Source organism: Brachyistius frenatus, unplaced genomic scaffold (assembly GCF_029030835.1).
Source record: "Brachyistius frenatus isolate BFR_SWC_R1_liver_20210118 unplaced genomic scaffold, ASM2903083v1 Contig_94, whole genome shotgun sequence".
Lineage (NCBI taxonomy): Eukaryota > Metazoa > Chordata > Actinopteri > Embiotocidae > Brachyistius > Brachyistius frenatus.
Genome location: NW_027210693.1, coordinates 1,394,744 through 1,417,640, shown reverse-complemented (window position 1 = coordinate 1,417,640; position 22,897 = coordinate 1,394,744). Strand labels below are relative to the sequence as shown.

General features: G+C 39.6%; 1 protein-coding gene across 1 annotated transcript in view; it reads right to left on the bottom strand.

The window, feature by feature from the left end:
- The window catches only part of eng (endoglin), a 39,962-nt gene that overhangs the window by 12,137 nt on the left and 4,928 nt on the right, over positions 1-22,897 (bottom strand). The window contains exons 3-5 of the mRNA XM_069710772.1: positions 11,951-12,093; positions 4,472-4,582; positions 435-615 (exon numbers count right to left, since the gene is read on the bottom strand). Of these exons, the coding sequence (XP_069566873.1) occupies positions 435-615; positions 4,472-4,582; positions 11,951-12,093 (435 nt within the window). The remainder of the gene's footprint in view (positions 1-434; positions 616-4,471; positions 4,583-11,950; positions 12,094-22,897) is intronic.

The window sequence follows — 22,897 nt, the reverse complement described above, 5'->3', positions numbered from 1 at the left end:
AGAAGATTAGAGATGAATATTACCAAGAGAGCTCTGGAAGCAGCACTGCATCCATCCTTGATTACTATACTGCAGACTCTCTCCTGAGTTATGTAAGCTAGAGCTGCATGGTGTGTAATTACTTTGTTCTCTTCAGCACCAAACACCCTGTTTCAGAACCAAACCAAGAGGCAGATAGCATTCGCTAGATAACGACCATTGTCTCAAGGTTTATAAATCTGGAACACTTTTAAGCATGTAGAAAGTGGTTTACAGTACTGCTGTGATGTGATGGAACTCTATAACACTCTCGTGCATTTTCATTTCATGTGTATGGCACGATACCAGCAATTATCTCTGCACAGCCTGCCAGATACAGCCAACAAGATGCTTAACAGGAGGAATCCTGGTGATGCAATGCACACATGAAGAGAAGTTAAACAATTACATCTCACCTCGTGTTCCTGTCAATGTGATGGTTATCGGATTTCGGATCGTCGTGAACGAAGTCACACCCCCAAATTTCTGTTTCGCCCATTTGACCAGCTCCTCATTTTGAGTGGGGATGTGTAGTATGTGGACATTGCTTCCCAAGTTGCCATTAGTAAGTAGGTCAATTGTGGAATTACTGCTTACCTGGGGGGGGAAAAGAGCCAAAACATACCTATTAGTTTAATTAAATACAACTTGAATAAAGAACAGAATCAGAATCAGGTCCCAAGAGGCACAAGTGTGTGTCACACATTACCACAACAACACAGAGCAAAGTGAGTCATCTTCATATGTATTTATAATTACCTCACACCTGCTTAGAGTTTGTGTTTTCTATTCAACACGAATGCCCATCTTTCTCCTTCTCCTCTAGTACTTTTTCTTACCCCCCCCCCCCAACACTCCCCCTATTCTCTCAGCAGTGCCCAGTTAAAAAGAAATGTTTATTATGGTTAAGTGTCCACGAGCCCAGTTGCACAACCCTGTTGGAGCCAAGGTCTTTCCTTTGCTTCCTGAGTGGGGCCAGGAAATGGGACCTTTTTTAGCTCTGTGCGTCACCACAGTCGGCTGGAATCTGGCTCCATACACAGTATAAATATATACATCTATCCCATCGACTAGACACTGCTGTTTCCTCGTCTGGGCCAATGGGAAATAATGGAGTTTACATTAAGCTATACAGAAACAAGAAGGCAGGAGAAGGACTCGGGAGTAGTGAGCAGGAATTGTCTACAGTAGGCTTCTACACAGTAAAAACATATAAAAATGTCTTTAAATAATAGCAATCAAAGAAGAAAAAAACTTGTGCTCCAGTTATATTTTGGGCTCAAAGTTCAGTGAGGTTTTTTTCTATGCCGATTCGTTTTCTTTTCTTCTTTGGTGTTCCAAAGGCTGAAAAGGAGAATAAAGTGCTGTACAAGCACTGCACCTCTTCATACCATGAACACTTGTACCCAATGATGCTTAAGAACATCTACTTTCACCAAAAGAGCCAGTACTTTACCAGAAAAGCAGGATCAACGATAAAGAAATGTTTTTGTTTATCGCATTTATTTCATTATTCATTATTTATGTTATTTGGTCAGAACCTTTTTGTACTTTGTTTTAAATAAGTGATTTATTTATTTTTGAGCTTCAGGAAGCGTAACACATGGACAGTGCGATACATCCTTACTGGATTCTGACTCAGCGACTACTCAGCCTCCTTTGTCTCATCAGTGTTCCCGTCACTACTGTGCCGATGGTTATCCGGAACAGGAGTGAAAACGGGCAACAGATGTTTTATACCTCAAAACATTTCAGCTAAATGATGTTGCAATGAAAACAGTGATCTTTTTTGTGAGAACTGTAGCTACTTTAAATCAACCTGTTAGTGATTATCAAGAGTGACTATTGTTTTAAAATAAAAGGAGAAAAAAAGAATCCCTCTCAACCTGTCTAGTATGCGTGACTATTTGTGTGCAGGCCCGTGCGTCACAAAGCAAGACAACAAAAATGGTGAAAGCCGAGTAAGCCTGAGGGAGTCATCGGCCTTCCTGCATGAATAAATGATTGACGAAGGATCAAAAATAGTGTGAAGGGAAACCACAAAAATAAAAGCAGGAAAGCCAGTTATGAAAGAAACAGGCAGACCAGGAAGGACTCAAAAGCAGGACGGGAAGATCTTTTTAATGACTACGGAGGAATTTAACTCAAATTAGTATCTGTGGAATCAGTTCGAAATGCTGAAGGCTCCCAGTAACGTTCAAGGAGCCTTCCTTTTGAGAGAAATGTCGACTGGGGATTACAGAACTTTCTGATTTCTGTCTTCTTTCCCCAACAGTCACTGCTGTTATACTGTAGCTGTAAAATGCCAGGTCCATAAACGGGGCTCCACCTCATCAATAACTTAGGCTCCATAAAAGGTGATCTATGCAAAAATGATGTATATTAGGTATCTCTATATAGTTAAATCAGTATTATATACTTACTTCTGGACTTTTATTTATCATACTTTTTATGTGGCATATTTGCAGCTTTATGGTTGTTTATTTCAAAAGTGCTAAAATAAACAAAACAAAAATGAAATAAACATATCGTATATATTGCTCGATGTATAAAATGTAAAAAAAATTTAAAAAAACTGTTACATTATACATTGACAAAATATTGACACTCAAAAGACTTTATAGGCAAAAAAAGTTGCTGTTCCAGTGTGTTTTTATAACGATAACCCCGTGTATTCAGGTCAGCACTGGGAGGCCCACAAGTGCCGTGACACGGAGCCAAGCTGTCAAGCTGGTGACGTACTTTCTCAGATGCTGAACAGATGCTGATTCTCTTCCACTGCAATCTGCAGTAAAGCACTATTATCCCCCAGTGATACAGCTCATCCCACAAAAACATCCTGCAGTCACAGGCAATGTTGTCAAGCCTCTCGACAGGACATGATACAAGATGTGGTGTCTCACTGCTGTCAGCATATCACTAACTGTTGACATCCTTATAAACATATTGTCATTGTGACTTGATTTCGTGTATGCGTTTTTTGCATGTTTTTACAGTTTGGGCCACCGACTGGCAAATTTTGAATTGTTTCTTCAGTTCAACTTTTGAGAACAATCCAAGAGTGTAAAAACTTTAGAGCAGATAATTTAAGTTTGTGGAAAGAAATAAAAATGATAAAATATCCGCTGTGCTTCTTCCTCCCAAGGAAGTTTCAAATCTCATTCGAGGACATGAGCTGACACTGACTACCTCTAAAGTAGGAAAAACATATCCATCCGTCCAAGGGGACACAACAGTCATTTGTACAAAAAAATAAAAAAAACATCCTTGGAAATGAAAATATGTAATGTGTGTTGACACTGGTGCACCGAAACAGCACATTTTCATATTTTACATGTTCAGTCTGAAAGTGCATTGAGCAATAAGATTTGGAAAATGAAGAGCAGTCATGAGCTTATACAAGATTTGCAGTGAGTGGGACAAGGTCTTTACCAACAGGAGATGCTGAAAAAGGCTTTAATATTGGTTTAATCAATGGTATTATAAGCTTTGAAGAGGATAAGTGTCCTGTATCTACAGTTACTGCCGTTCAGGTCTTGAACAAACTGAAACAATCTTCATTCAGAAATGAGCCCTTTCATCAGTAACATATTTAGATATAATACCCCAGTTTGAGGCAATCTCGTTTATTTGGACAACTCAATCCTTTTTGATTAACTTTATTTAATTATTATCTTTTTTTTCTTTTTTTTTTTAAAGTAACCTCTGCAACACTTTGTCCTCATAACAGTATTAACACACCATTTAAAACAAGCAGCCAAATAAAAGTTTTGTGGGCTTCCTGGCTTCCATTCACAGATATAGAAGAGTGTATAAAAGTCAGGATCTCCAGTTTCATTGGAACATTAATTTTACAGCCGACGCCATCAGCCCTTCTCGTTACTGACCACCCTAAAACTTCTCTTTCCAATTTTATAGTATGGATAGTAAAAAAACTAAACATAAACTGCCTCTTACGGAGAAGCCAATGGGGAATATCCATAGAAAATCAACGTGGCTCACTGTCTCCCCAAACAGACCCAGAGAGCCGCCCAGCTGTGTCAGTTTGACTGTATGTAAAACAGCTGGCACCAGTCAGGAGCTCAGTACATCTGGAGAGATGTGAAAATGATACATTATTGAAAACCTACTTACACTGGTGTCCTCACAACCTTATAATTGATCATGATTAGGTTAGGTAGTTACTTTATTAATCCCCGAGGGGAATTTTTTTTTCGCTACAGCAGCATACAGAAGCAATAAGATAAGAACAATAGTTCGTAATTGTTTAACAACCTAGTAGCCAGTTGATACAGTATGTGAAATCCCATATTGTAAAAGAGACTAACAAAGTCACATTTTAATTACCTTTAACAACAAGTGCTGTGCACACATCTGCGCAATACACACCCAGAATGATAGGTGTGAGCAGAAGCCTGAAAGTTCATATGGAAACACAGAGATCATTACTCACGTAAATGTGAACTTCTTTGTTGATGTTGCATAGACCGTAAGCCTTGTCCAGCGATGTCACGATAAGGTTCATTGGCTTCACGTTGGTCATGTTGATGGAGAACATGTAATGCTGTGTAGGAAAAAAAATAGGACGGTTACTAAAATGTTACCTCTTTCCAAGATAAGAATGAAACATGGCACCGTTTCGTTTAAGTTGTATTCACTGTACATTTACATACGTATGGTGCCTCTAACAACTTCTGTCTGAAAGAAAAAAATATTTGGAGTGTTTGAAAGTGTTGCAGGTATTAAGAGTCTCCAGGTGGAACATTAGGACTGATTAGAAGACAAAGCAATCAAGTTTTATGATTATTTACTCACACTGTAAAGCCATATGGGGGCTGCTGTGCTGTCTGTAATAAGTTTTCTGATAAGTGTACCACACCGATGTCTCTGATGTGTTATACAGACAAAGTAGTAAAAACAAAATGCAAAAAAAGCCTATAAAATCTTTCAAGTGATTCAGACAACACATCTAGCTGCTATTACATATTTTTTTAATTGTGCTATCATACAGCACAGCATGAGGAGAAATCTGCAGGATTCTTTAGGATGAATAAAGTAGACAATGACAAATATCCAGCGATGAAGTGCACACATTGTAAAAGTCGTGACCATGTGATTTAAGGAATTTATAAATTGTATGAGAAGTTTGGAGACTCCATCTATCATGAATATGGTCAAGAAAATGACCATTTTACACAGAATCCAAATCTGCCAATATACCAACTTTGAGACATTTTGTTGTAAAGCTAATCACCAATTTGCAAACCTCCCCCGTCGGTCATTTCATTAACAGACCTCAAGTTGACAGAGCAGGAACACATTTCGCTTGCAACACCAAGTTTAAAAATAGTTTCAACTGCAGTTTAAATGTGCTAAAGTTTGATTCTTCACTGTTGCACAAATCAGTGAAACTTTGTGACAATTCTCCTTGTTTTTGCAACTGTGAAATGTCAACACATGCATCTCTGGAAAAAGCTGTGCCAGTCATTTGCGGAGGGTTCATACAAGAGGTAGGCAGAAAGGAAGCGGTCTTTGCTGTCTGCCTTCGTATTGACACAGACATTAATGAGGTAATGCAGCTTGCTTCTATTATTACATTTCTATTCAGTGCAAAAGGGGGAAACAAGTCGAAAGCAAATGAAAAGCTATTCATTAGAATCATTTACCTGACATACAAAGAGCTGCATTTTTTTGTTTTATTCTTGTTGTATGTCTTTGTAGTATTAACACTATTGGAAACAGTCTATTGGGAAAACCAATGTCACTCAAAATTACTACTAAAAAAAAAACAGTTTATTTATTATAATGTTTTGTGTTTCTTCTAACTGGCAACCAACTATCTCACATATGATTAACATTGGTGAATGTTATACAGCTTCCTGTATATAAAACCCCACTAACATAATTTAGCACATACTGTAATATCTCACCAACCATACTTCAACCCGTGTAACACAACAGTGATGTGATTTTCTAAATCACCACCACAGTCACTATGAATCAGCCTTAATGCTCAACATGTGCGTGGGGTAAAGCTGGTGCCGTGGAATTTTATTGTTGTAAGTGGTGGTGAGTAAGCCTTTTCACTGTGCAATAATAAGTCTGAGTTTAGACACTTTATTTTTTTTTCCAAGACTGAGTTAATTCCAATAAATTCCAGTTCTAATTACTTGTACTTCTGTAAGAGTCCCAAGATAATTGGGCTTAGAAAAGTGAAAGAGTCATGGATTTGCAATCTGTTCAATTTTATGACTCAATGCATTAGAAACGAACAACAGCTTTAAAATGTAAAAAAAAACAAAAAAACAAAACATGGGAGGCTTTCTCCAGTGAGGCTTTTATAGGAAGTTAAGATTCATGAATGCAAATTTCTGCTTCATTCCATCTGTGATGCATTTTGACACCAAATATTCTGTTATATCGTGTTTATTCGGCGGAAGGCTGTTTTCAGACGAGGCCTGTTGGGGAGACAATGAGCATGCTGGGGAAACAGTGTGAATCCCTAATATTAAATTCATTTACTTGCTACCTGATGTTGCCGGAGCGTGATCCAAAAGAATTGTGATGAGCTCAGGACTGAGCTATGGAAATTTTCAGGCGCGCACAGAGCAAATTAGGTCTAAGGAGACCATGGACAAATTGCCTATGAGCCAAACACAGATGCATTTTAAAAGAGAGACTTGCACACCGAGTGCAATCGACAGAGGGATCTTTCTCTCTCTCTCTCACACACACACACACACACACACACACACACACACACACACACACACACACACACACACACACACACACACACACACACACACACACACACACACACACACACACATTATCATCAGTGTCTAGGACATCCTGGATTTTGCATAATGACTTTTGCACCACATAAATGTGTTCATGCCCTTCTTTGAAAAACAATGGCCAAAAGGGTCAGTGCACTCCCAGGTGAAAAGATGGTGACATTTGTCAGTGGAAAGACCAGAAGTCAGGATCATTTGTAAAAGTGACATGTTCGCTGCACGTTTTTGCCACAAGAACGAAGAAGCAGTATCTAAAGCTTTTACATATTCAAGCCCTCTGCTCTGTCCATCATAATAACATCACACGTATTTTTTGTCTTCGATGCAAAGACTCTACATTGATTAGTCTGGATATTCTGAATTCCTGCGACAGGAAAAATGAAAGAACTGGGAAAGACACAGGGAGTGAAACAATAATATAACAAAATAAAAAATATATGAGGGAAGGGTGTTGAAAAATAATGGGCTGACAGATATATAATGCAAGTTATCGGGGACACTGGAGGAGGCGAGTGTAAAATATGAGATACTGCTGTATATGTTCACCATGAGTCTGTGCCTGCACATGTATAATGTGTGTGATACTGTGTGAAAGAGACAGAGGTAACGGCATTTTGATAAGACACTCACTTTCCATTTTCTGTGCTGAACATTTATTATAGAAACAAAACAAAAAAAATAGAATAGCGATAGACACCTGACAGACAAAACTAGAAGGGACATGATTTCCAACTTTTCAGATTTAAAATGTAGAAATAGAGCATCTTCCCAAAAACACCACTCGGTTTATAAATCAATTGTGTTGCCTGTACCAACAGCGACTGAATGAATAGCATTTCCTGCTGACTTTCATACAAAGATAACTCAGTGGTGCTTTCCTTAAATACTCCTTTCTAATGAGCCTCATTGTGTCTGTGTGTAGTTTCCCTTCATCCTTTTGTCACTCTCATTCTTCCATTTTGAACTCTGACCCTGATCACTCACCTTAGCCACTTTTCTTCCTGTGCTTTCAAGATACAATTGTTTTCCTTTTCAGACATTTTTCTTTTCTTTTCTCGAGAGCATTTTTTTTTTTTTTGCAGGGCCTTTGCTGATGCAGTTTCCAGTTATTCTTTTGCCTCACTCCCTTAACTTGAATTGGCTCCGTTGGTCTAGTCTCGGCCTCGTGCCAAGACCCTGACTACCAAAGCCAGCGTGTGACATCAATGGGCCCCAAACAAGCAGCTCCTCCCAATGAATTCTCTTGGCCTGCGCAGCCCCTTGATGTTCCCCCTATAATTCTTTGTGCGGTCAAACTGTGAGAGTCAACTGTCCCTGGCAGGTTGTAAATCAGTATGAAAATAAAGGGCTGGGGAAGAAGGTGATAAGAAAATTTAAAGGACAAAGAAAGGTGGCGGCAAGAGCAAGCCTCCCTTCTGAGTGGACGGTTCGGCAAGAGATGAATATGTTCCCCTTCCACTGTGTTTACAAGAAACTCTTTTTCTAAACAGACAGTCAAGAGCAGATAAGGGGTCTGCGTTAAGAGATCTGGTGTTCACTTTCGTCTTTTCATTTGATGTGATAAAGCATCCACTCAGTCCCGCAAGAGAACAGGACACATCTTGCATATTGTCCATTGCATCACAAAGAACCCAAAGCCAAATTCCTTTAGTGAACTCCCACAAACCCCAGGGAGAGGTCAACTACATGCATCTTCATAAGAGAGCATGCACCAGTCTGTCTACATACTGCAATTGCCTTCCTGGAAAGTAATTTTCCTTTTTTCCTACGGAACATAATGTGTCTGATTTTACTCTTCAGGCCTAATAAAAGGCCAATTCCTGCCTAATATGCTTTAAATCTGTTTTGTCATCAAACTGCACTTTCTTATGATTTATAGTCCATTAAATGACACTAAAGACTTGGCAAAGGAGTTCAGCAACATTTAAGCCAGTAACCCAGTCTCCGAGGCAAAGACAATGATCTGCTGCCACAATGTAAGCAATCTTACTTAAAACTGAGTAAGGAAATGCACCTCATACAAACCTGGGGATCAGAGAGGCTTACCTGCATAAAATATTAATAATCAGTATGCTAATCTGCCTTTTTGTGTCATAAAACCTTAACTAGATATCCTTGAAAATCACATTTAGTCAGTTTAGTTTACTGGTGAAGATTTCCCTGAAGAGGAAAAATATGACAGGATTCACTGCAGCTCTTCTAGAAGTGGCTGAAGGGAAGGACCTTGGGTGCTCTTATTAATTTGAAAGAGGTGATGGATGGGCAGGCAGACATCGTATTGCGCCATCCTGTGACAGTGTTTTACCTAGACGGCCCACACCTGCTTCTGCTCCTCATAATCTCCTCCAAATGAGGAAGAATAACCAATAGAGGAAAAAAAAGAAGAAAAAAAAAAGATCATCCATAAACAGCAGTTGCTCAACAAAAGTTATGTGAAAGTACTACATAAAGAACTCTAAGTGAGAACAAACAGACGAAGCAAATAAAGAGAGCACACTGATAAAGAAATGAGTAATGTGAGCTGACCGACAATGTTGGACAGTGAAAAATGAGGTCTGGCACGGCAATAACAACATAAAGATAAAAAGTTTTCTGGAGTTACTTTCCGGTGTCATTTCCCAAAGCTAAAAGTTTGAAAATCAAAATGAGCCAATACACTATCAGCAATTATGTGTGTTTGTTTAGCTGGAAAAAACGAATGATCTAAAACACACAGCCAAATTCATGGGCTGTTACAGAAGTCTGAAAAAACTATGACATATTGGGAAATTTTATCTTTCTGTCTTGTTTGGCATGTGTTAATGGTTAGCGAGTTATCTGTCTGATAGAAGTTGGACATGGGGAGTGTGTGGGTGTGTTCAAATTTGGTATTGTGGGATTATTTACTTTAGAGCCAGGTTTAGTTTGTACAAAACTAGTAAAATGTATACTGACAAAATCATATTCCCATATCAGTTGCGCTATTCTTCCTTCCAGACGTTTCTGCCAGTAGTTCATCTGATAACTGTTCAGGTGGTGCATACTGATATCTTGTTAAGGTGTTCTCAACCTGTTATTTTTCTTCTGCCTGCCTGCCAACCGTCACTATTGAGTTTCCCCATCTTAGCTCATCACATGACCCGCTCACCTACTGACCCAGCTGCTGCTCATTTGAAATCCGCCCGTGTACACACAGGAGAGCTACAATCCATCTCTGCCAGGTCATTCGCATGGTTTTAGGATTCAGTCTTTACACAGTACGTCTTTCTCACAGCAGAGATTTTATCTTTTCAGAGTAGGACACAGATTATGACATGTTAAAATATATTTTGTCACAAAGGCCTGCTCTTTTCTACCCTTTCCTGCTCTACAGACAATCGTAAGACATAGTTTGACAATTTGGGAATTACATTTATTTGACTTACTACAGCATAATGTCTGGATGCAGGGGGAAACCGCTGTTTCCACTAGATGACGGAGCGTGTTGCCCACTAATCATAAGGTTGGCGGATCAATCCCAATTTCCTTCTATATGCATGCCAAAGTGTTCTGGGGCCAGACACTGAACCCCGAGTTGCTCCCGATGTATACAAAATAGAAGACAGTTGGGAAGTAAGACACTACAGACCTATCAGGACACTCTTTGATTCTTACAGAAGTTACAGGAAAAGTAATTGCTAGAATATCTAAAAAAAAATATTTCCTTAAAGTCATCATGGCTAATTTTGGGCAACAGCAGGTATTGAGAGATGCGCCTTTTGGCCTACGTAAGGCCTTCTACACGGTTAATCATTCCACATTTCTTACTAAGCAAACAAAAAGAATCTCTAAACAACATACTAAATTGGATAAAATCGTCATTGTCATTCGTCAAAACCATGGGAGTCCCACAAGGCTAAATACTAGGGCCATTGATGTTTAGTTTGTACATCAATGATCTACAATCTGTGTGTGATGGGGTTGAAATCCTCATGTATGCAGATGACAGAGATATATACACTGATGGGAGAGACACTGAACAAGTGTCCCAAATACTTAGGAAAATAGTCAAGGAATGCAAAATGTAAATTAGGTTGAATGCTTGAGTGTAATTTTGAATCCTACTTTTGGGTTCAAAAGCATAAAAAAAAAAATGAGCCATACACCGAAGTATGTAAGTAAGTCGTGAAAACCTTTGGAGAAGAAGATACAACAGCATCATCACATATAAATCAAAAACACTTGATGTTGAAAATTTTGTTTGAGGATTTCAGGTTTTAGTCCGTTTAAAAAAAAATAAAAAAAAAAAAAAAAAAAAACTTTTCCTCCAATATTGTAAAGCTTTGCACAACTTTATTCAGAACAAATGATCATAGCTTCAAGGTCAACTGCTAGGAGTGATTTTAAAATCCCTGAAGAAGCTCTTTCTTTTTATTTAAGGACATTAATAAATGGAACAAGCTCCCTCATACTTCTGTAGAACATTTTTAGATTTCAACTTCCACAAAAAATTGATTTTAGGGTGCTGGGAGAAATGATATATTTAGGAATTTCTCAATACCAAATTCTGCAGCTGGGCAGTTTTAATACTTGCACACCTTCTTGAACTTCCACAGTTGGCTTTACTTGAATTTAATGCTGTGCCACAGACTCTGTAAATAAGAGTAAAATTTAATTCAGCATTAAGCTCCAAACGGATTCCCTGTGTTTCTAACAATGACTGACAGATTTCATTATCAGAAAGGTGTGAAATGCGAGGTAAACATGTGTGCACTGCTCCTTTCTTATCAGCATGACTGGACTTGACATACTGTTCTCTCAACTAAAAAGTATGATTAATGAGCAGACGAAAACATACCCATGTCAAACAATGGCATATTGGATTTAAATGACAAGAAAGCTGTGCATGACAGATAGCGGTAGCGTTGATTTTTGACATTCTGTTGAAGTGTGGCATTGCAATTACCTGATTTACTCAGAAGGTTTCATTTGCTGGCTTAATTTTACTGCAACTATAGAAGTTAAGAAAGTATTTTGTAAGTATTTCTTTCCATTGAAATATAGCTCAGTGTTTTACATTTTCCTGCCCGTCAAGCAGATTTTTTACTTGTTCACATTTGCACTATTAGTTCTGGTTGCTCAGCATCTCATTTGTGTAACCTTGACATGCTCACCAGGGTGGCAAAGTTCAGGTTGAGGATGTGGACCTCTGCCGTGTCATCTCTGACAAAGCTGGTCCAGCAGCCAATTGCCATCTCACTCGCGTACACCCATGGGTTGTCATTAACCTCCTTCGGCTCGCATGTCTGAGTTGAATCTGAAAGAAATCAAATACAAATAGTTAAGCAAAGTCAGCAGTGTATAATCAAGATACAGTTTAAAAAAAGAAAAAAATATGCTGCCTCCAACACCAATGCAGAAATCATCGTACTATCCAGTCTTATGTGTCACATGATAAGTAATGCAAGATTTCAACTCTATCTGTAACAATTCTGGTCACATTTTGACATGAACAGGCTGTGAATGGAAACCTACAGAGTATGCGTGAAAGCCAAAAAGCCTTCACTTAACAGATAGATAAACCCAGTAATGTTATGGATTCCTTGACTGCACGAGGCTAAATTTGTTATTAATCATTTTGAAAGCTTTTCCCTGGTCTCAGAGTAGGGATGCTAAATGTGCAGGTAGGACTGCATTGTTTAAAAACAGATCTGCCGGTTCACGTTTATCAGACATGTCAGGACGCCGGGCTGCAGTCATCCATCAAGCCCACTCATTCTGCTCTGTGCTATGAGCCTGCTGTTTAACCTGGGGATCGGTGTCTCTGGAGCCTGAATTAATTGAGCCGAGGCTGCACGGTCATGGGTGAGGTTGGGTATAAATGACTGGCATTTGACCTGGTTGATGGGTGATGTGTGTGTGTTCTATTGTGTTGGATTAGATTGAATGTGCGCTTGCGCATGCTTCCTCTTAACTTGTCTGAAGTTGCCCAGGACAAAATATTCCCCAGCAAACTTCCTCTTTCATCAAGAAGAACTCTGGAGTTTGAATATGGTGTAAAAGGTCAGATGTCTTTTCCAACTCAATCAAGGACCTCTTTCCTGTCTCACCTCCTTCCTTTTGCAGACTAGAGATGAAAGAGTCCGACTGAGGCACAGTGCAGGTTCTGCACATTCACAGCCACCAGACTTAGACTAGTCTAGTCTGGATTTACTCCTCAGGACAAAGCTCAACTCCAACCCAGCTTTACTCGGGAATGACCTCTCGTGGGATCGGCAGAAGTCAGTCCCGCACCCAAACATTTGAAATGCATATCCAGAGTAAGATAAATATAAGCAATATACGCCCAAGCATCCATTATGCATGCTTCAATCCCCCCAAAAACAGCTGATGTTGAAGCATATAAGCGAGCAAGTGTGATATCAGAACAGAAACAACTAATTTAGTGAGCAAATGCTGCATGACATGCCGCTCCACTGACTTTTATGATGTATTTGGTCTGTTTACTCAGCGGGCCATCATCCAACAGAGAGAGGAAATGTGGGGTAAAGCAAGGGAGATGAGAAAGAAGGGGGAATAGAGACAAAGGGGTTTATGGTAACTTGCAAAGATTGGAAAAGTTAACCGGATGTGCCTTATTTAGAGGGGGCACTAATCAAAGGCCTTGGTTAAGGTGATGTCATCACTACCGGTGGGGGAACAGTGGACAGAGACGGAGATAAAATGGGATAGAAAGCGATGAATGCCAAGAACAACAGCAAAGCAGAAGGGGCTAGAACACGTTACATAACCAGCTCTTTCTTCTGCTTTTGGTGCCGCCACAATGAAACTGGGTTTGTATTTTGGACTCCGAGTCATTGGTTCGATTCAGTTATTTGTTTATAACATCTGTGAGCCACAATATCACAGATGAAAAGAGGGCTGGGGTTAATTTGATCAGTTACGTAATTTTTTGAATTTCTTTGTCTCACACAAAATTAGAGGCTATTTATGGAAATTGTATGCATCTTTTGTACGTGTCCCATGACGTCTCGATTTTTTTTTTGTCAAATTGAGAACATATTTCGAACTAATTAGTGGATTGAGGGGGCTGTACCATTTGTGGAAAAACACTGCCCTTTAGGTGTGCTCATTTTTTTGAACTGCAACTTTTCTTGCAGATCATGATGGAGAGCCATCCATTCTCCTTGCCCCCCCCCTTGTGTCTCGCCCCAGAGGTCGAGGCTGGTTTCCTGTTATTCTGGCCCCCCTCTGTTAATGTGTGTTGCTCCATATCCACATCCATAAAGTTATTCCTCTCTTGTTCTTCTGTGACAGAGTCAACTGCCCATGACTGTCGCTCGAGAGGTCCCGGTATAAATCACAATGACTGCGTAAGAATGCGCACGTGTTTTTGTGCGTACATACGTGTCACTAGTCTCCTTTTTTTTTTTTTTAAAGAGTGACCATAGGATATGAAGAACATTAATTTTGCCCTCTTGACCCAGGAAATGCCAATGGCCCCGCTAAGTGGTTTGCTGGGAAATGAGCTATAGAAGAGCCATTCCATTCCCTGTCATCTTTATCTTATTATATCAGTCCCCTCCATTTCCCATTTCATGAGAAGACATGTTTATGAATGCTGATGATTTCTATTTAGATGCAAGGAAAAATAAAGATAAAATGAGCTTTAACTCTTAATGACATACCAATGAATGTACGTCCCTGAACTGACTACTGCCAATTGTCATATTATAAACACAGACTTAAAAAGGTATGTTTGTTTAACTGGAGGCATATTAAATATAATTTCAGACTTATAAAATTAACACCAACACAGCAAAAATGCATAATCAATTTGTTGTCAGCCTTTGAAGAGAGCACATTTTTGTGGACTGAGACAATATCTGCAAGCAATAATAACAAACCATGTGTTGCACTGGCCTAAGGCACCCAGGAGTCGTAAATAACAAGGTGAACAAACAAAAAAAATCCCATCTGATCCCTTCATGTGTCCAGGTTCAATCTGCTCTTCCTTTCCTAACCTCCAGGGCATTGCAGAAGAAGATAGGAGACCGATTCACCAAATGACAAACATCCGTTTTCCATGTGTTCAATTGTGCATGGTACCATTAAGCCAGTACTTCAACTGTGGCCATTTTAGGACATCTTAGGATCAGCTTGATGTTAACTGTTCTGCTTTATGCAGTCTATAAGGCATACTTCGTAATGTTTATCTCAACATAATGCATTTCATGTCGTTACACTCATTTTCAGTTTCAATCTGTCAGCTTTAGCTCAGGACCGAGCTGCAGATATGTTGTGCTAACATTAGCCTTTTTAGCAAAAAGTGTGGATTGCATCGGAGTTGAATGGATGCGGCGGTAAAAGCCTCACAAACTAGAGCTCAGACTTTCATTAGTAAAGTCCAGTCTATATGGGGTGTACACAACATCTTATATTGTTGAATTAATCATGTTAATTTCCATGTTTTTTAAGACTACAACAAACTTTGTAATAATCAAAAGTAAAAAAAAATGAAAGTGTTACCTCTATGACTGGCAACTATATATAATAAAACCACCAGTAATCTAAGCATGTAGATTGTCAATGTGTAAAAGAACAGGGAGAGTGGACCAAATGACATTATGTCGTTACGATTTTGTTTTTATAATTCGGACACCCATGGTGGCATTAGCTTGGCTAAATAGCCACTGTAATGTACAGTATATGTTCCTGCAGTACCACAGGCATTACCTCATGCTAATATTCCACCATACAACCTGCTTGGTATTACAACAGAGAAGTAGAGAGCTGCAAGTGGAAAACATAATGTCTTACGCAAGGAAATGAAATGTTGTTGCTTTAAGTCCATTTATACCAGAAGCATCAAAGCATATTGAAGTTTCCAAAATGTATACACTCTGCATCTCATCAATCATTCTTATATATATATATATATATATATATATATATATATATATCTTAAATATATATTTCTGCTGTCATTCAAATCATTTTGATCAAGTCCCGCTTCAATCCACCATTAGTCAAGCATCACTCTCGTACAGTACAGCGTATTTTAGTATAAATGCTTTGCTTGTATCACGCCTTGGAAATGCAAAACTGTGCCTCCTGACTGTATGTAACTACAAAGAAAAGCAGAAGTATCTACATATTTTAAGTGCAGTTCATTTAGTTCAATTAACTTCTTGTTTTGTACATGTTCTCGGGTGTCAGCATCCAATTGGTCAGCAGAAATAAAAATGACAAAATGCTGGTCATAGCAGTAAAAACCATGAAGAGGAAAACAACTCACTTCATGGAAACATTGAATATGGGTGAAGTTTCAAAAATGAAAGTATCATTAATGTCATTTGATAGACTCTGACAAATATTTCTCTTTTTCTTTTTTTGCAGATTGATGTTTTCCATATTTATAGAGTTTTCTAAGTGCAGTATATGTAAAAAATGGCCTCGACATAAAAATAATTATTCAATTGCATTCAGCACCACAAATAAATATTATTTGTGAAATTTTCATACATTTAAATTTTAGAGAAAGGCTTTTTGACGGGTCATTAAAGAAAGGCCCGAGTCCGACAGTGTGTAACACTGTTGCTCCAATTTCTATCGTCCGCACATTGAGTATTTACAGCCAGTGGCGAGCCCTAGATTTCCATCACACCTTAACTAAATGCTGATTTACATTCAAGGGATTGAGCCCAATAACTAGCTGTCTTTTCATCCACCTCAGGAAGGCAAGCTGGCAGGCTTGATTTCATGCCCTGTCTTTCATGCCCTCCTTCATTGTAAGTCACTGTGGAGTGGAGGATCAGCCACTCGCCTCCAGTTTGGATGTAAAATGAAGATTTTGCAGCCGGATGGTGTGGCTGCATTTCAAAGAGAGAAAGACAAGGAGAGGGAAGAAAAACCAAGAAGGGAAACCCTGACAGCAAACAATGTTAAGACCAACTGTCTCCCATGGTCCCTCGGGGTAGAGTAAACTGTTTGTGTCCAGGGTCGGGCGACAGAGTCATGATGGGGAAGAGGGAGGGAGGGAGGGAGGGTCAGCAGTCCTCAGTTAGTCGGAGAGGAAAAGGGGAGCTTCAAGGCTGGCTCAAGTTTCTCTCGACTCCCCACACACACACACACCTATTGTCCCGGCGTTTCCGCGACTGTAGATTGAGGCCTGACCATCCACAGGAAGGTAAACAAGCTCTTATCAGTGCTCTGCAGGGGCCAGCACTGTCCCCTGGCCTCTCACCCCGACATACTACACATTACACACGCCATACGACACACCAGCTTCCTGACCATCTCATCCACCTCCTCGAAAGTCCTGGAATTCTATCCAAAAGAATTTGCTGATTAGTCTTGTCAGTTTAATAGCTTAAGACTCGTGTGCCAAGTCCTGCTTCCAGTGTTTGCTGGAGAGGAACTGAGGATGTGATAGCGGGTCTGGAGACAGCCTGTCTTCACACTAGCTCTGTTTACACCTCCGGGAGCCATTCGTCCGTCGTCTCGTCGTTGTCGGAAGCCGGCAGAACAACAAGTCCGGCGGTGACGTTGTTCACCGCCTCACTTTATGTCACATCCATATTCTTTGCAGCAAATTAACTTGATCATATGGATTTAGTGGTCCTTTTTAAGAAAGCAGCATCTGGAGGCTGGAATAATATATCATAATTTTTACGCTGATGCTCATATGTACCCTCGGGTGATCCATTATATTCCAGACACCATCATTTACCGGGTACAGTGCTTCTTTTCCATTTCTTTATGCGGTTAGATTTTCCTCCAGTAAACTGAAAGAGCACTAGCAAAACACAATTAATCATCCGAGTGTTAATTGGTGGATAGACAGACTAATTTAGCAAGTTTCATGCTAACTGCGTGCAGCTGAAGCAGACTGGAGCGTTAAGAGATTCATTGCACAGTGGCTGCTCCCAATCATTTGAGATTGATGTAGCTTTGCACAACATATGCTTCCTGTACAACCGAGAGAGATTAGCTTGTTTTTCTTGACTGATTTTTGCCAGTAAACATTAATGCTTTCCGTTATGAGGGCGGCATAGTAATGAAGGCTCTGACACCTTTTTAAACATAAAGTGGGTAAAGTCAAAGGTATGGTCCACTATCTATGTGTGAACAAAAGGGTCAATAAAACTACAAACAATTGGCGAGGCGATCACTTCCGAATTTATGAAGAGCTCTTTTAACACTCACACTTTAGACGGCAACTAAATATTAGTTTCTGATGGTGTCGAAGTTTTTAACATTTTCACTTATGATCAGCTGAGAAACACTAAATGTATATTTCCTTTGTATTTCCTTGGGGATAATTTTACATTTATGTTGTCGTAAAAAAAACTTAGTAGATCTCTAAGGACATTAAGGTTTTCGAATCATCTCAGAGGGAGATCTGAGACAGCTTCAAGTTTATGATTTCATTTTCACTGTTTAACTAATGGAAGTGTCTGAACTGAGGAGAGTTCTGTGACAAGTGTAACTTCATTCCCTGCAGCATCTGTGAAACGATTATTAAGTATCCCGAGTTTGACTGTTGGATTTGTTGTAGTTACAGCATATGAGCAGATTAATATAATCTGTCAGATGTCCCGAGGCTTTTTCTTTGAGTCATATTCTGCTTTCTGACATATCACAGAAATACAAGCAAATGAAAAATCCAGTGTCCAAATCCAGTGAGGAGTCGCTTGTCACATCACACACACACACACACACACACACACACACACACACACACACACACACACACACACACACACACACACACACACACACACACACACACACACACACACACGAGAGAGTTCAGCTCTCTAAATATAGATTGAATGGTGTGGCACCTGCATCAACAGGAAAACTACCCACCCAATGCCTGAATCAAGAAGTTCTGCAGTTATACAACAATCAACTGTTCATTGTGCAGCACTGACCACATCAGAAATCCGTGTATGTTCAGTTTGGAAAAAATGTTAAGTACAACAGAATTTCCTATTTTCTAAAACCATCATCCTGATTGCACAAATGTTTTTTGTTTTTTTTTTTTTTTTTTTTTAAAGAAAGGTTCAGAGAAAAGTCTCCATTTGTGGAAAAAACATAAAAAGCTCTGAAGTGGTTCTTGCTGAGAATTTTTTTCATAACGGAGGTATTCAGCCAGGGAAGATGGGGCTGGTTCAGCCGTGCCTGATCATTTATTAAAGTGACTAGTGAGTAAAGCTATAAAAAGAACATGCTGCCAAAGATCGGAGGCACACCCAGACGTTTCTCTAACCCCACTCTGACTTAAAACCTTTGACTTCACAGGTGAGTCGACTGACCAACCCAAAGTTTTCCTCCCAAATTCTCCCCTGATGGACAGGTACATTTCCTGTGTTTGTGTGCAGCCCCAGGGTGAACAGGGCAGACAGACAGACCCCGAGATAAGAATACATAACGCCATGGCTTATCTTCGCAGACAGCAGGCATGTTGACATGAGCACAAGTGGTCGCCATGCTGACGAGGCGTTTATCTCGCCCACCACTAATGAGCCATTCAGTGCTCATGCAGCTGCATAATGGAAAGCATTGGGACAGAGGGCTCACGACCTTATGGTCACACACTGATGAGGTTCAGGAGAAATTCAGACAAGACACAGCAAAGTGTCAGTATCTTAAATTTATATGACGATGTCATGTACTAAAATCATCATGTACTTAAATAATTTGGAAAATTTGACATTTAGAACGAGATGAAAACAGTTATGTAACGTAGAGCTGAAGGCCAGAGACAATATACAGCGTACCCTGTAAAGATTTCCACCCCAGAACACTTTCTTTTGGTTTTGTTTACTGCAATAGGAGCCCGTTCTACACAATTTACCAAAAATAGGGTCTACTTAACACAAAGTGAAAAGATGGGGCGGTAACACAAAAGATTTAACACACTTGAATTGTTTCAAATTCTGAAACTCAAAAGAGAATCTCTCTTTTAGGAGCCAGATAATATCGTCTTTTATATGCCACACTGCACACTTGATAAACCAGTCAATTTTTTGCTGGTGAAAATCATGTGGGAACGAACAGAAGAGAGGAACACGGCGGTGCCGAGGCGCCCCCTACACTGCTTTCTACATTGAAACAGAGGAAAAGCGAGGCAGTCACAAATGGATTGTTATTTGGGAGGGGCATAACATTGGAGGAGATTGAAATCGGTCTGAGGCAGCGACAAGTGGTCGCGTCTCCCTGCCACCCAGTCTGACTGCAGGCAGCGCTGGCTCACTACAGTAAAACAGGGGAAGTGGACTGTTTTGACTCTCAAAGCCATTTTTAACATGACGTCTTTTTTTTGTTGTTTTCTTCCCCATCGACCGTGTGCCTTCTGAGAAACCACAGTCATCTGTTTCGTTTTATTTTTTTAAATCACTGACATCCCATTTCAGTCAGCTAAACAAGTTCCACTTCTTTTTTTTTTGTTTTGGTAGTTTTTGTAACTTTCTCTTTTGTCTGATCTTTCAGTCTTATATATATTTTTTTTTTTTACTTTTTCTAACTTTTAATTTTACTGAGCCTCCACATCTCCCAGTCTTTATCTCATCCTTTTTCCTATCGTTCAGTTTTTTTAATCCTCTATTTACTTCTCTTCCTCCAAATCTTTCTACTGATCCACTTATCTGCTCTTTGACAGTCACATAAATTTGACCCCCCACTTCCTCACTGTCTCCATGAATCAGCCTTTATGAATTCTCTTATCTCTGTTTGTGGGCTGTCTCTTTCCCTTTTCCCTCTTTAAGATCCATTTTCAGACGGCTCTCCCTCCTTCTCCAGTGCCTCGCTAATCACTTTTGTACTTTTCCCACAGCCCGTGGAGGGAGACTCTGGGGTAGGCAAAAGTGCAGCAGGAGGTTTGGCAGTTAACATCATGATGCCTGACTCCCACAGGGAAAGCTGCTGCAGCAGGGGGCATGTTCAACACTATTTCCCTGCCAGGATATGCCGCACACACAGTGGATAAAAAAAATCACAAAATACAAAGACTTCAGCCAGACGCAAAGATAATTGTTTATGTGTCCAACTGCCACGATCAGTTTAAGTGGAAGCCGTTATTGTGATTGGTCTGGAAATAATAATCTGAAAATTGTTTTCTACCTCCCAGAATCTGTAGAAATGCCTTTAGCTACAAAAACACGCGAGTATACTAGAATTTTAGGATTCAAAAGCCTTATAGGGGAACGCCATAATTTTATACACAAAGTTCAGTAGGCTCATCATTAAGAGCATAAACAGCCTTTGAAAGCCAGTTGCATAATGACCACTGATGACATCATCAGGGTTATCTCAGTTTGGCCTTGGAGACTGAAGATTTAAAACAGAAAGGCCTTGCAAACTGAGGGCGTGGGCTTTTTGGGTTTAAACACCTTAAATGCGTAAAGAAGGTCTTATAAAAGACAAATTTAGACATTTTTTCTTGTTTGAGCTTCACTAAGACAACAAACTAAAAGTCTGGACCTTTGCTGTGTTTACCAAACCAAGGCTCTACTTGGATGTCCCGCCAAAGTAGGTAAATTCACTTGGTTTTGGTAAATCTTAAATCAGGACAGCTTATTTGACTCTTTATAAACTACGTTTTGGTCACACTTGTCTGAGCTGCGTGCGATACAGTATCTACAGTCTTCTCTGTGCGCAGTCAACCAGCTCATGGCAACTGGTATCATGTGAGGCATTTTGGGAACATTTGTAAATTACAGTGTCTAGCGATAGCATTTGAGGTGCTTGGAAGGATCAGTATGTATTGTAGCTCCCCTGCATGAAAAATAAAACATTGTACAGTAATGTGTAATGTAATTTTGTGTTTGTTAAAATGGATTTTATAAAACTGATGCAAGAAAAAAACCATCATCCAGATGGTACCCAGCCCTAATCGGAGACACGTCCATGGAGAAAAGGTCCCACTTTATCTGCAATAAATGCCTTGAAACAACATAGTTGCATTGAAGTGTCACAGTAACAGTACTACAGACCGACTGGAACAAACAAGACTAAAAGAGGCTTATGTCCAAATCAAATATAAGAACAGGCAGCCAGAAGACAGAAAATGGCAGATCTTGAGCTTGTTTATTAAAAAAAGAAGGACTCAGCTAACCGAACAGAAATGAATAACAAATTCCCTGTTGCAAAGGAATCACTGTCGATATGATCTTGCCACAAAGAAATACCCCAGTAAAGTAACTAAAGGCATTCAGATCAATTGTGGCACCACAGGCGCACCGAGATAAACATGTAGGCTGGACCATGTGAGGCCTTCAAAACAAACAGCAACATTTTGAACACAACTATCCTCACAGGGAGGCAGACTAGTGAAACTAAGACCAGTGTGATGTTGTCTGCTTTATTGGAGCCTGACAGAAGGCTGCCCAGAGAATATGGATGAGCTGCAAACAAGAAAGAGAGGCCTCACTGATCCCCAACACAAAAGAGAATTTGGTGTGAGGTGAAAGATCCTTTTTAGGTTTGTAAGGCATAGGCAGGGGTTGATATCAGATATCCAGAGATGATGAAAACAGGACTTCAAAACCGAATTCATCTGCGTTTGTCAAATTGCAGGGTAAGATTAAAAATTGCGTCTCGATTCTTCTGCCTGAAGCTTAAGAAAGGCAGACAGCAAGTCAGTGTTAGAGCAGGAGAATCGAAGTCTGGTGGGCTTAACGAGATAATCACAATTTTACTGTGATTTCACCCATAGTTGGCTGTGAGGCATCCAGAATATTATATCATCTGTAGTCTGTAAATTTTGCTGGATTAGTGAGATAGTGTAATTTCAATGAAAGATTAAATGAAACAGGAATAATATTTCCATCCTTTGGTATTAGAATGATTCAGCAGTGCATTGATAAGCCAGTGGGAATATTAAGGATCAAGCCATCGTCTGCAAGTATTGTATTACTAAACTGTTGCCAAGAAATTTAACAGCGTAACTCCACAATACCAATTCCTCAATTAATTCATCTGTCTGACGGTACATGAATACATAACAAGAGACCAGGGGGAGCTGCAGGGAGCATTAATCATGCCAATATTAGAAAATGAGCAGGATAAGTATGTATGAGTGCAAACATATATAAATGTCCCAAATAATGTAC